This window comes from Falco peregrinus, chromosome 1, assembly GCF_023634155.1.
Source record: "Falco peregrinus isolate bFalPer1 chromosome 1, bFalPer1.pri, whole genome shotgun sequence".
NCBI lineage: Eukaryota > Metazoa > Chordata > Aves > Falconiformes > Falconidae > Falco > Falco peregrinus.
Window position 1 is genome coordinate 71881661 of NC_073721.1, and position 13864 is coordinate 71895524.

Genomic DNA, 13864 nt, shown 5'->3' on the forward strand with positions numbered 1-13864 from the left:
AACGTGTGTGTGCATATCCACACACATATGCACTCATAGTTCATGTATCTCCAGTTATCACCAAGCCGAATTTAATTTCTTTCAGAAGAATTCCTTGACTGCGTATCAGAGCTTGCAAGAACAACGCGTATCTATGTAACAACGCACCTTGTTTTTTCCCTAATGTGTGCATATATACTCCCATTTTATACGTATGTATATATATATGTATATACATACACGTACGCAATTTTAAGCACGGTCAGCGTAAGGCAGCATTTTTAGCAAGACCCCCTACCTCGTACTAACAATTTTTAAGCAGACCTGATAAGAGTTCTGCCCCAAAACAGACATCACAATAGTGGCCGTGGTGCTCAATTAAATGCCCTGATCCTTTACGTTTGAAAATACTGCTGTTAAAGGCAATACGATCAGAGGGGGAAGCGGGGTGGGGGGTGAGGGGGGGTGTGTGAGAGGAGCCTGTGAAAGATGGTGGGCTGCTGTAATAAGCAGCGCCCTGATCTCCCTGTAACTTTACAGCCTCTGGCATATTAATTTTAGTTAATAAAAGAGACAAAAAAACTATCAAGTATATATGAATTTAGCCTATTTTTTTATTTCTGTGTGTTCATAGTAAACATTTTTGTAAGTGACAAACACGGGCATATGACCACAGTATCACAATCAAGAAATTTTAAGACGACATTAACAATCACTCAAATTTATGCGGCATCTGCGCAACACAGGTTACATATTTGCAAGGTTTACCTATAAGTACAATAGGTATTAACATTTTACTACATTTAGAAAAAAAATAAAGGTGACCTGTTAGTGACCACATACATCAAAATATACACAACACAAACTGAAGGCAATCATTAATTTTGTCCCCTTCTGATTCATTTGAACGGGCAGTGCTGCAAACTGAAATAATGTTGCTGTTTTTTAAATTACTCCATACACTGAGTGCATTTTCTAAAACCCAATCTTTGGTCTAAAAGTAAACAAACGAACAAACAAACAAAAAAAAAACCCAAAAAAAAACCCCAAAAAAGCAGTTCGGTAAAGAAAAGGATAAAATAGTAAATGGCCAAAATGTAGTTCTTGGGCGTCTTTCAGTATTAATTCTGCTTAAATACAAATTACGTTTAAAGTTTTTTCTATTTTTCGTAAATTTAGTGTTGGTTTGGTTTTGTTTTTGCTTTTTCTTTTTTTTTTCCCAAGGTCTGCACCCACCGACATATCCATGATAACTTATAATACTGCAAACATGGAGAATCTGGCGGCTTTTAGTGATAGACTTCTCATATTTGAATAAAAAAATCGCAAAAGCAGTCACTATTTAGATACACATTCTACTATAATTTTGTCTTCCAAACTTCATAGTCTACAATGTAATCTCCCCACATTGCACCTTGCTGACACTCCTCACCTTAGTGGAATAATAAACAACCCTAAAGACTGAACAAACGTACAGAAAATGGGGGACTTAATAAAAAATACCTGGACTTTTTTGTTTTGCTTTTTTTTTTTTCTCCTTTTAATTATCATTTACAATGCAAATGTGTGTAAAATGTTCACTTACAGTCTGATCCCATGGATGTTAATGTATTAAAGGGTTTGAAGAAGACCCCTGATTTTGATGTGTGAAATAATCAGAAAGTCCTCCGGAAAGTCCCGTTGTAAAACTTGGCAAAGAAGGTCTTAAGGACTCACAGGGGAGAGTGGAGGGCGCCTGTGGCGACGTGGAGGAGGCGGCTGCCCTGGCCGTCATTGAAGTGCTGCTTTGAGAAGTCATTGAAGGGTGAGGAACATGGGGAAAAAAGTAACTCGTCTGTCCTGCTAGGAGGTTTACAGAGCAGGGGTTTAGGGAATAGGTGCCGGAGCAGGGAACTGACAAGCCACACGGCACTGAGGCGGCCAGAGCTGCTGCTGTGAGGTGATGAGTGGCATAAGGTATCTCTCCATTGACTAGTCTATCAACACTTAACCCATTAGACGTGGAAAAGGAGTGGTTGTTTCCCAAGGAGTTTTGAGTCAACACTGAGCTGTAGGGCATGGGGTGGCTGGGGTAGGCGGACGTGGTCCCATTGTAACTCAAAGTGCTGCTGGCCCGGGGGTGGTGCAGGGAGAGGAAGGGGGACATAGGCCAGTACAAGGATCCTGCCCTATCCATGAATGTCAGTCCGGTGGAGGTGAGCCGGGCGCCCCGCTTGAAGGCCAGCTTGGCCCGCGAGGTGGTGGAGCGCCGGCGGAGCTTGCCGGTGGTACCCCCGATGAAGACGTCGTCGCTGGAGGGGTCCAGCATCCAGTAGTTCCCTTTGCCCGGGTCGTCGTAGTGGCGGGGCACCTTGACGAAGCACTTATTGAGCGAGAGGTTGTGGCGGATGGAGTTCTGCCAGCCCTGCTTGTTCTCCCGATAGTAGGGGAAGTTCTTCATGATGAACTCGTAGATGCCGTTGAGCGTGAGGCGCTTCTCGGGGCTCTGCCGGATGGCCATCATGATGAGCGCGTTGTAGCTGAACGGCGGCTTCTCGTACTTGCCGTTCTTCTTCTCCCCCTCCTTCCCGCTCTCCCCGTCCTTGGCCCCCTCCACCGCCCCCTTCTTCTCCTCCGCCGCCTTCTCCTTCTCCTCCAGCTCCGCCGCCGCCGCCGCCGCCGCGCCCGCGTCGCCTTTGCCCGCCAGCATGTCCGCCTTGGCCACCTCCAGGGCGCCGGAGGCGGCGGCGGCGGCGGGGGGCGGCAGGAGGAGCTGGCCCTTCTCCTCGTCCTCCTCCTCGGCCGCGGCCGCTCGCTGGGGCTGCTGCGGCGGCGGGTGGTGGTGGTGGTGGTGGTGGTGGTGATGGTGGTGGGGGTGGTGGCTGTTGTGGTGGCTGTGGCTGCTGTGGTTGTTGTCGCTCTGGACGGCTTCGGGCACCAGGCTGTTTATGCTAAAGGAGGATTTCGGCAGCATTTTCACTTCCTTCCTATCTCCCATGTCCAACATCACACACTAGTCTGAGGGGGAAAGTTGCAGCGGCCGAGGGAGCAGCGCGCGGGGCGGCGGCGGAGGCGGCGGCGGCCGAGGCGGCGGCGGCGGCACCACCGGCGGCGGCGGCAGCGCAGTTGGACCGCAGTCTCAAGCGCTGGCAAGTCATGTAGCAAGGACAGGAACCGCCGGGGAGGGAAAAAAATAATAGTAATAATAATCACCAATCAGATAAAATCAAACCGAGTCAGAGCGGAGGAAAAAAAAAAAAAAAAAGAGAAAAAAAGGGGAAAAAAACCCTCTGAAAACCCAACAACAACAACAAAAAAAAAACCAACACACAAACACACACAAAAAAAAAAACCCAACAAAAAAAAAAAAAAAAACAACTACTTCATGGTGCCTGGTTCCCCCGGCAAGGCAGAGCAGGGGGGAGGAAGGAGCAGCCGCAGCCGCGGGTCGGCGAGGAGCGAGCGGAGACGGGCTATACAGACCGCCCTGGCCGCAATTAATTTCAGAGCTGCAGACACGCACCGGGGCTGTAAAAAATTTTTTGGTTTAACCTTTCCCACCGGCCGCCCAATCAGCGACGCCGGCGTGCCCGCGCGTCTGCCCGCCCGCCGGCCAATGGCGGCCCGCCGCCCCGCCCCTCTCCGCGCCCGCCCGCCGTCGCCCCGCCCCGCGCCGCCGCCGCGGCTCCCGAGGCGCAGGGATACTGGCGCAGGGGCGCATCACCGCGGCGGTTTGCGCGCCCCCCCCCCACACCCCTGCCCCCCCGAGCGCCGCTCCGAGCACAAATCCCCTCACGCCAAACAAACGGCGTCCGTCCCACGGCGGCGGGCCTGGCCGGTTTTCCTACTTTGTAGCTTCTCCGGTGGACGAAAGTTGCCCCGTCCCTCTTTGCCCCCTCCTCTGGCGGCGGAGGAGGCGGGGTGGGAGGCCGGGTGGGTGAGGAGTCCGCGGCGCACCGGCGGCGGAGGTACTACTTTGCGGATCTCGCCGAAGTCACTCGGCGAGTTTATTTTTTCTAGGCCCCGGTGCGGTTATTTCTGTTTATTGTTTTACCAAGAGAGCGAGAAAAAAATAACCAGCTGGAGGGGACGCAGGCGGCGGGGCGGGCCTCCGCCGCCAGGGGCCCGGTAGCGGCCCGGGGCCGGGCGGGGGGAGGCCGCGCTGCCCGCGGCCTGCCGGGGAAGACGGCCCGTTCCGGCCCGCTGGGCCCGTGCCTGCCGCGCTGCGGAATGTGAGTCGGAAGGCACGGACGGAAGCGACCGAACCCCTCCTCCCTCCTCTTCTCCGCTCGCTCCGCGCCTCCGGCGGCCGGGCCCAGCGCCAGGCCGTCCGTCCACGCTTCCCTGCCCGCCGCTCTCGCCCCTGCCCCGCGCAGCTCCCGCTCGCCCGCCGCCGCCCCTGCGCGGCCGCCGGAGCAAGGCGCGGGCCGTCGGGCTCCTTCCTTCTCCTCCTCTGCGCTGCCGGGTGGTTTCGGCCAGAAACGCGCAGGCCGCGTGTCAGGTGTAAAAAACCGAAATAAATTATATTAATAACCCATTAAATATATATATGGCGATTTTTTGCCGCCCTCCCCCGCCGGCCCGGCCCGGCCCGCGGCGCCTGGCCACGGGGTTTCGGTTCCGCGGGGTTTAGCCTTGCGGGGGCAGGGGAGAGGGCGGGGGGCAGCGGTGCGGCCGCTCCCGGGGCAGATGGAAGGGTCTGGAGCCGCCGCCGTCTGACTGGCGTCCCTCATATACACAGGGAGGCAGGGGCACGGGCTCGGGGGTACAGTTTCCCGGGACTAAGGAACTGGGTCTTAATCGTTCACATCGCATCGTGTCTTAGTGTGAGCGTGGGGGGGGGGGGGGAGGATCAGCCCTGAAACAAAGCGAAATAAATCGCGCAGCTTCCTTACTCGGGAAGTACAAGGGGACATGTAACGGAGAGAGAGCCTGCTGATCACATTCAGAGGAAAGCTGTAGGCAAAGGCAACGTACAGCGCCGCGTTAAGCTACCTAAAGTTTACGTTTGTGCTGTAGGAAAAGATGTTCCGTAGAAATAACACGTGCGGCTCAACCCCGGCTAAAACAATTTATCCCGGGGAAATTCCGGTTAGAGCTCAGCGCGGCAAACGTGGTTGTGTGTAGACGTGCGTTTTATATATATGTTTGTGTATGTGATGTGTGTGTGTGTGAGGGAGGGAGAGCGACTGTGTGAGAGAGAGTAAATAACGAGGACAATTACAGTGGACTGGTAATAAACAATTGCAATTGGGAATGGCATGAACTCTGTGCATTGGATTAACCTCGAATGACCTTACCACAATTGTATTTATTTATCCAATTTCATAACAGGTTGCTACTGAAAAAAAAAAAACCCCAGATAAAAGTCAATGATCAACCACGCTTTTTTCTTTTTTCTTTTTTTTTTCTTTTTTTAAGAAATGCGGGTTAAAAAAAATCATGTCAATTTCTAATTATTTCATTGCTCAACACTGAAGTCAATGTATGGGAATTCTCGAGGAAAAGTGCGATGTGGAGGATATGACTTGACTCTACCATGGCAAGGGGTAAGAGGAAAGGTAAGATCCCTGCATATTATTATGATTATGATGATCATTAACTAATATGTGTCATTATGGTGCAGTAGGATCCCATTAGGGTGGCTGGGCCCAGTGCATTTTCCTACTCGGTCTAGCATGTAATGATTCGGTGTAACCGGATTCTTGAGAAAGGACAGGTTACGTAAACATTTACTGATGTGGAGTAACTATACTATTTGTACTCTGATATGCAGGAAGGAAAGTGTTGATTAACACAGAAGAAAAAAAAAGCGAAATTAGCTGATTGCATGCTCATAAGTGCAAGCTGTCATTGAACTGCTTTTAAAATAGACACAGCTGGGTGTTTGTGTTGAAAAATTTCTTGTGTTTTTGCTAATACTGAAATAAGCATGATTTTGTATACCAAACATTTTCAGATCATTAAAATTTGTAATCTGTGCTGGTTTTAAACACAAAGAAAAGAAACAGATTCATTTCGCTGTAAAATTTGCTGATATTATATTAACTCAATCAGGTCTGTACAAATGGTGTATTGTGCCTTATCAAATCTCTTTGATCCATTTAATACACAAAGTGCCAAACGTGTGTATTGTTTGTTAACATTGAACGTTTTATTCAAATCCCAGTTCTGCAGCGAACTGGAGGAGTTCTCGTTTAATGTAACACTGACATTGCCTGTTGAAATTTTAATGCATTGAGGTGTTTCTTAGGTCAAAGCTGAGTTTACTTCGCGCTGTGATCAGGCATGAAAATGTAGCGGGGAAGAAAATAAACTTTTTATCTTTTACATTTCTAGCAAAGGGCTAACACCAAAAGAAGCATGCTTTTAAAAACGTTCGATGGTCTAGATTTAACATGCAGTCCTTTGTCATGGGTGCAGAATAAAGCTCTATGCACAAACTTAGGATTTATATTATTTTTTTTTTAATGCCCTGGATATACAGTTCTACCAAAAAAGGAAATGTCGTGTCCAATATGTAGTACATATCTTTCTAAGCCCATGAAGATTAATGCACTGTTTACAGACAGAAAAGGATATGTAAGAGAAGCCACATCAATTATTATTTCTGCTGGACTGTAACTTTGAAGTCCCTCTTTTTTTTTTTTTTTTTTTTTTTCCTTCCGCAGAAAATTCTCGGTTTATAAAACTGGAGATACTTACTTTGGGAATGCAGGAGTCTTGCTCTAATGCCAGTTCTTCCCTGAGCTCTGCCCTGGCCACGACTCCCATTCACTTCAGTGGCAGCTTTGTGCGTCGTCGCCCTGTGTGAGCGGCTGGTTTGACCCCTCAACTCTGGCTAAATGCAAATTCTTATAAGAAGATCCCTCACGGCACCACTTTCTAACAGGGAAGTTTTTGTGGGGTGTCTGAAGAAGAAGCTCGTGCGTGGAACAGAAGGGCACGGCCCCAACCCTGCGAAACAGGGGTGGGTGTGCAGAGGGGACCCGGGTCTGCGGAGCGTGGATGCTCCCTCACCTGCGCGCTCGCCTGCGGTGCGGGCCCGCCGCACTGTGCTGAGGGGATGGGCTGAGAGTGTCCGACTCCGGGTCAGCACGGGGGTGAAGAGCTGAGCTGAAACGTCCTGCTTGTAGTGCCATTCAACAGCGATCTCCGAGCATTTTCTTGGGTATAACTCGTAGAGATAGTGTTTCAACCGCATACTTCACCCTCCCCCCGCTTTTTTTTTAAGTTGGGGTTTTTTTTCATTAAAGGCCAAAGGAAAAACAGACCCTCTCCACTGTAAGCTCAATGGATATAGCATACCCCCCGCCACTCCCCAGCTCCAGCCTTCAATCCCCCTTCACACGGGTATAGCGGCTCTGTACTCGCAGGCTCGGCTCTTTCAAAGGGTTAAGCTGCTAAAATGTACTGACAGCTTAAGAAATGAATGAGGTTTTTTTTCAGCCCTGAAGAAAGGGTATTTAATAACCACGCTTCGATGGCATCGTGCTTCCATGAAACGAGTTGGGACACTTTGGTCTAACAGTCAGTAATATCACATTCGGTACAGTAAATGCCTGGGTGTACGCATATATAATTCTATTCCCCCTTGACTCTAAGATTGCCTTATTTATTCCAGGTTACCTGGGCAATTAAGGTAAGGGCTGCTCAGCAGACACTGATACCCTGCTGCTAAGGCATGGCGAATGGGGACAGAGCGGTGCGCTAACAAAGAGAAAGAGGTAGTCAAACATTTTGAAGAGGGGTGAATGGCACTGAAGTTGGAGGGAAGGATGAATGGAGGCAAAGAGAGAGAGGAAGAAGCATTTAACAGTCCACCCTTCTATCCGCATTTGTAGATTTAAGTTTGGGTGTCCGTCTCAAGCCAATTTACAGTTAATCCTCAACAGCTGGTACTGGTGCTAACGTTTAGTGATTAGAAGTTAGTCTGTTTAGCATGCTGTATCCTTCTTCCTTGGGTTTTGGTTACAGGTTATACGATTAGGATTGCGAGAACAGTAGTGAACTAAACTTCCCAGTAAGAGGTCTTCACACCAGGGAAGTGTTACTTTGCTGCAGCAGCCCTGCCTCGTCAGTCATTAGGAAGCTGCAGGTTGTCAGAGGCTTCTCTTGCGCGCACACACGCGCAGACACACACACGCACACACACAAAACCACAGCACTAAAACTAAATTAAGAAGCCGATGATTAAGACAAGCGTCTACGAGGCCTGTCATTTCAGCATCCTTCCATCATAACATTGTGGCACCGAGAAATTTGGTTGAAAACCCCGGAAAAAATGTCTATGGGAGAGCCTCGTGTTTGAGATAGCATAAATGTTAACATAAAATATAGCCTGGGGACTGCCTCGGATGCAAGAGAGTATTCCGCCGAGGAAAGGAGCACTGCAGAGACCTGGGGCTATCCGCTCGCTCGCGAAACTCTGGTAAGTATCTCTCCCTTCTATTGCAGCAGGTACGCAGGCAGTGTGTGACTGGAACTGGACCGGGTTTGAAATCCGCAGCTCTGTTCCCTTCGCAGACTTCGGGGAACTCCCCCTAAAGATAGATCTGTAATGAAAAGTCCCTACTGGATGACTAATGGTTATTGGCACTCGGTGCCCCTTTAAGGAGAGCAGCACATCTTGTGCCGAAGACCTTGCAAGCACCCTTTAAATACAAACATTTTAAGTCCCCCTCCCATGCATCCCCACCCGTTGTTTTCGGGCTAGTTGTGTTGCATCTCCTCTCCCCCCCCCTCCTTTAAGCTCTCTAGTCTTCCCTCCCCCCCACCCCCATTCAGAACTAATTGCTCAGTTGCTTAAATGTTTCAAGAAGAGCGAAATTTCTCCATCCGATGATCTTTTGAGAAGCTGCACTGTACCATAAAGAACAGCCAGCGGGGCACTGTCTACCTTTGAGAAGCCTGCGCAGCTAGGGGAGAGGTAGGGCTCAAACAACGACGTTAACCAACTAGGTGCAAAGAATTCCCCTCCTGTTGAACTTTAGGAAGTTTCTTGGACGGGCAGAGGTTGGACGGAGAACGTGGAAAGGGGGAAACATGGCTGTAGGGGCCAGAAAGCTTTGCGGATGTAGTGAGCCTAAGACAAGATAGAACAGTGACAGAAAGAGATCCCAGTAAACATTGGAGTATACATTTCCCACGGCGGCTGCGCTGGGTGGAGAGGTCTGAATTAAATCGCCTTAATTAAAAGCTGAAGATTTTATTTATTTGTTCCTGTAGCTGCAGGATATCATCCACAGAAAGCCTATCTGGAAAGTGTAGAGCATCCGCTAGGTTTGGTGTGTTGAGCTGCCACTGCCAGAGTTTCTCAGAACGGGGTATTGTTACACTCGCTGCCAACTCGAACATTAAGACGTGCGGTGGTTTAGGTCCTAAATGTGGATATTATTTTATATGCCACCGTGCGTAAGAAAGCCATCACACCTGCCTAGGTAATAGGTGTCCCTGTGTCACAAAAGCTCTCCCTAATTCAGAAATGAAACAGAAAATTAAAATATCCCTAAAGAATTATCCACAGAATTATGCAGACGACGGTAAAAAAGTGCAGGGGGTGGGATGGACAAGTTAAAAACTTTGTACTGTTCTCAGGGTTTAAATACATGATTTTATTTTCTTCTGTGTTTACTGTTAAAACATTCTTGGCCAACAGAGTGCTTTTGCCTGAATTATCAGATTGAATTGAAGAATCGTGAAATAAAATACAGGGAAAGAGAAAGACGGGTGTGTGTGTGTGTGGAGGGGGTGGCGGTGGAAACAAACACCACCAAAACCCACAACAACCATCATCATCAACAACAAAAAACACAAAAAAACCCCACCCCAAACCAAGTAGTGCTTGAAGACAACTTCTAGCTGATCGTTGGCTCATAAGAAACTGTTGCTGGAATATTTTCATGGTGGTGTTCTAAAGCTCTTTAGCCTCTTACAAACGTAATCTTTGGCAAATGACACGTATATCTGGTTTGCAGTTTTTCGGTAACTCAACAGAAAAGACGCCCCCTCCCCCCCCCCCCCCCCCGCCCTTCTCCCCTTCCCCAGCACAGGGGCAGACGCAGTCTCTCTCCCGGTGCTGTCTCACCCCGGCGCTCCGCAAAAGGCAGCGGGGCGCGGGGTGCCCGTCGGTCCGCCCGCCCTACCTGCCCGCGCCCGCCTGCCGCCCGCCCGCCGCAGCCCTTTCCCCGCACCGCACCTCCACCGCACCCATCGGCTCAGCGCAATCTGGGGCTCGGAGAGATCAGCTGCGGATCCAATTTTTAGGGCCTACAAAAAGCGCAATACCTCCCCCTTCCTCCCCCCCCCCCCCCCCCCCCCCCCCCGCCGGGCCCCCCTTGTAACCATAGCAAAATGCCCGCTGCAGCACAAAAGCCATAAACAACTATACACCCCTCTAGCAGAAGGCGCTCGGCGAGCCGAGGAGCAAAGCCGATTTTAACTTTCTCCGTGCCTGGGGCTCAGGCAGGAGGAGGAGGAGGAGGATGTGCCTGAGTTCGTTCCGGCCGCCGCACGGCAGCGGGGTGACCCGCACTTTGCGGGTGGCGAGGCGGCGGGCTTGCTCTGCCTTCGAGGAGGCTGCCCGGGTAGCAGACCTTGCTCGCTCCTTGGTCTTCTCGCATGAGTAGGGCTCGCAGGAGTTGCCTCTTTTATGTAGGTTGTTCTGAACACTTTTTATATCGGGCAGGGTGGTCTCCATGTTTTCTTTCTTTCTTAGCGGAGGGAGGGGGGAGTGATGGTAAGGGGCTTGTTGGATGATTATAACCGCTACCACTTATAAATAGGTTTCTTGGGGAAGGGCTGATATCGTACCCTTGATATCAGTGGGTGTGTTCATGTATTATTTTAATATGATATGTCTTTTATACAGAGCTTATTTTCCTCCTCCCTCCCTCCCTCCCTCCCCAGCTCCCCCCCTCTCCCCCCCCCCCCCCCCCCCCCCGCTTTGTTTCTGGAATTTGTTTCGCTTTTAAAGCACCAGCACAAACAAACAAACACACAAAAATGACTGGCAACAAGTTAAATCCCATTTGTGTCCCTCCCACCGAGCACGGACGGTGCCTCGCTAAAGCCTGGGGTTTGTAGTTTTGCCTCGACAATAATTTGACCAAGAAAGAGGAGCGGCTGCAGGCAGGCTTTCCGTGCACTGACAATGCGGGAGGAAAAACGGTGAAAGAAAGAGTCCTCCCGGGATGCATCTCCTTTGTGTGTTTTCTCCTCTCCATCTTTTAGATGGGGCTCTCACATAGGCTTACACACACACACATACACACATACACACACACACACACACACACAGAGGGGCTGGTTGTGTTTCCTAGGGAGTTTTTAGGCAACAATGTTTATTATAATAGAGCTAGAAACTCCACCGAAATCATGAAACCATGCCGTAGCTCCGGAAACTCCAACAAATAAATAATTTCCATTTGCCTCCTAGCAGAATACTAGCAGAAGATGGCATTACACTGTATCTTCACATTCCTTTAAAAAAATCAAGGGAAGGGTAAAGAAAAGACTCACAAGTCCTTGTACACGCTGGAGTTAATAAAACGATAGTAGTAGATGACATTTTTTTTCCTTCCGAGGCGACCACAAGCTTATTTCTATGGTCATATTAAATAGTGAATGGGCAAAAGCAGAAGCCGTGTTCTATTGAGGGCTGGGACCATGTCCCGCTGAGGCTCCACGACAGGCTTTCCCAGGGAGCCTCCCGGATCCCCGCGCCTTCCCTTCGTTTTACCTTGCAGAACCGCGGAAAAAACATTCGCGCTTGACTGTGCTAAATGCACCTAAAAGATACCTTTTCACGCAATCGCACGGTTTGCAAACGATAGTTTAACTTTATCTGTTGTGCTGGGCACGTGTTTTGTCATATGAAATTAACTTGTGAAAGCCTTTGTATCATTTTTTGATTTGTGTTTGGCGACACCGCAGATCATATCTCATTGCGTTGATGGTTCATACAATTGCTAAATTAAAGGCATGCTTTCGGCTTTGAAAAACAACAACAAAAAAGCAACCCTCTGAGAGCTCATCCTCAGCAAAGCAACCCGAGAAGCAGCATAATAACGCAGCGCAGTATTTTCCGTGCGTGTGCGGTATCTCCATAATTCTGTATCATTTAGCGTCTCTGTTGTCTGTACCTAAAGAGAGTCAGGTCACTCCTGGGCTTCTTACCTATAATCGCCACCTAAAAGAACGTACGGGCAGGGTACAGATAATGGCTCTAATTGCTTGGAGGATTGCAATTGGCGTTGTAGTTTTTTCCCCCTCGTGTCTTTACCTATTCTCCCGTGGTAAATATTAGGAACTGAACTGCTTGTCTTGACGTGTTGGTGTGTTTGAGCCCCACGAAGCTCACCGGATCACTGCAATGAAGTGATCAGGCCGTCCTATGCACGTCGCAATTTACTTTTCTCTCCTCATGTTCTGCTTCTCCTCTCAAAGGAGGACACCGCATTGAACCAAGTGTTCTGGTTTGGGCGGTCCTCCGGACTTTCGGATTTTATGTCTAAAGCTTTCAGTATGTTGGGGCTGAAATTATGATTTTCCACATTTCAAAAGGGATGAGGCTCTATTTATAAATGTTACAGAAGGTTTCGTTACTTCAGGAACAACAAAACAGGAATAGAGCTGCAATTTTCAAGAAAATAGGATTTCAAAATATAGAAATAAAAAAAAGTAGCGGAGACGATGTATAATTCAATCAAATTACAGAAAATTGCTTTAAAATTCAGAACAGTAGCGATCCATTATGTCTCTGTTTTATTAGTGACAAGTACAATTACTCTAAAATAAAGAACACTGGTGAATATATAATTGGCTGTAATCATGTTAGTGTTTGAATAAAAATGACGGGGACATTTAACACTTTGACAACAAAATGTTCAGAAACAACTTATTTATTCAAACAGTTTTTATTTGCATCCACGTGAAGGAGAAACACACTTTTGCTTACGATAAATCAAGACTTTTTCACGTTCAACAAATATATGTGTGCATATATATATATAAAGATTATTAATTATTTTATTATCCAAGGCTTAATAAAGTCTCCTGAGTGCGACTGTATTATTATTGATTACTCAGTACCCAAAGGACGCCATCTACAGGAAAAGGTCTTTAGACTTAACACAAACCTAATCACTGTTGATTTAAAAAAAAAATTTTAAAAAAATCAGAGTTAATATTCCTCTATAAACCCAGCTCCGATTTTACCCACAACACCGATCACAATATTTGCTTTGTAATTGCTTCTTGAGATTCAGTTTGTTATAATTTGACACGATCTAGGAATCTGTTACAAGGGGCCTTTACTCTGAAATACAGCATTTAAAAAAATACATTGAACTCCAGAAGAAGCACTTTTTCTCCTTCTAAACCGACTCTTTTCCCTCAGGATTGACTTGATCGTCCCTGAAAATGCAGAACAGCCCATGAGATCTCTGCCTTCATACCAAGCCCGTGGAAGATGCTTGCAAAAGAGCCCTGAAAAAAACCTAACTTGATTGAAGGCAGTTTGTGCAACAATTGTGTCATGGAATACTTAACATTTCTTTAACTTATTTCCTTTTGGATAATGTCAATAAATATCAGCTATGCCAAACGTACTCACATATATCCTACAACACAGCCTTTGCCCCATAGCTTGGTACTTAAAGATGCCATTTAGCCGCGTTGCTCGTTTCTGAGCCCTTGCTGGGAAACACATCGAAGTAGAAAGTGTGGCCCTTAATATTTTGATCATACAAATACAGACCCGCGGAGATGGCATATGCCCTCCGTGATGTGATTCCAACACCCCAGTTCAAACTACAGAATATAGGAGGAGAGCTAAAGGAAGCTTTCAGGACCATTCCTTCTGCGGGCTTCTGTTTTTTCTTTTCTTTTCTTTTACTTTTCTTTC

At 48.0% G+C, this 13864-nt stretch overlaps 1 protein-coding gene and 1 long non-coding RNA gene across 3 annotated transcripts; one reads left to right on the top strand and one right to left on the bottom strand.

Annotated features, from left to right (window-relative positions):
* Window positions 1-575: 575 nt before the first annotated feature.
* Window positions 576-3204, bottom strand: FOXG1 (forkhead box G1). The gene has a single exon (XM_013301979.3). The coding sequence runs from the start codon at window positions 2963-2965 to the stop codon at window positions 1583-1585; it is 1383 nt and encodes a 460-aa protein (XP_013157433.3). The 5' UTR covers window positions 2966-3204; the 3' UTR covers window positions 576-1582.
* A 529-nt stretch (window positions 3205-3733) lies between these two features.
* Window positions 3734-13568, top strand: LOC101923655 (uncharacterized). Of its 2 annotated transcripts, none has more exons than XR_008745507.1 (3): window positions 3734-3926; window positions 5380-5519; window positions 13358-13568. It is a non-coding gene; the product is annotated as an uncharacterized LOC101923655 (long non-coding RNA). The 2 variants fall into 2 exon arrangements; XR_008745506.1 differs by lacking the exon at window positions 13358-13568 and adding an exon at window positions 6630-7191.
* The last annotated feature ends 296 nt before the right edge of the window (window positions 13569-13864 follow it).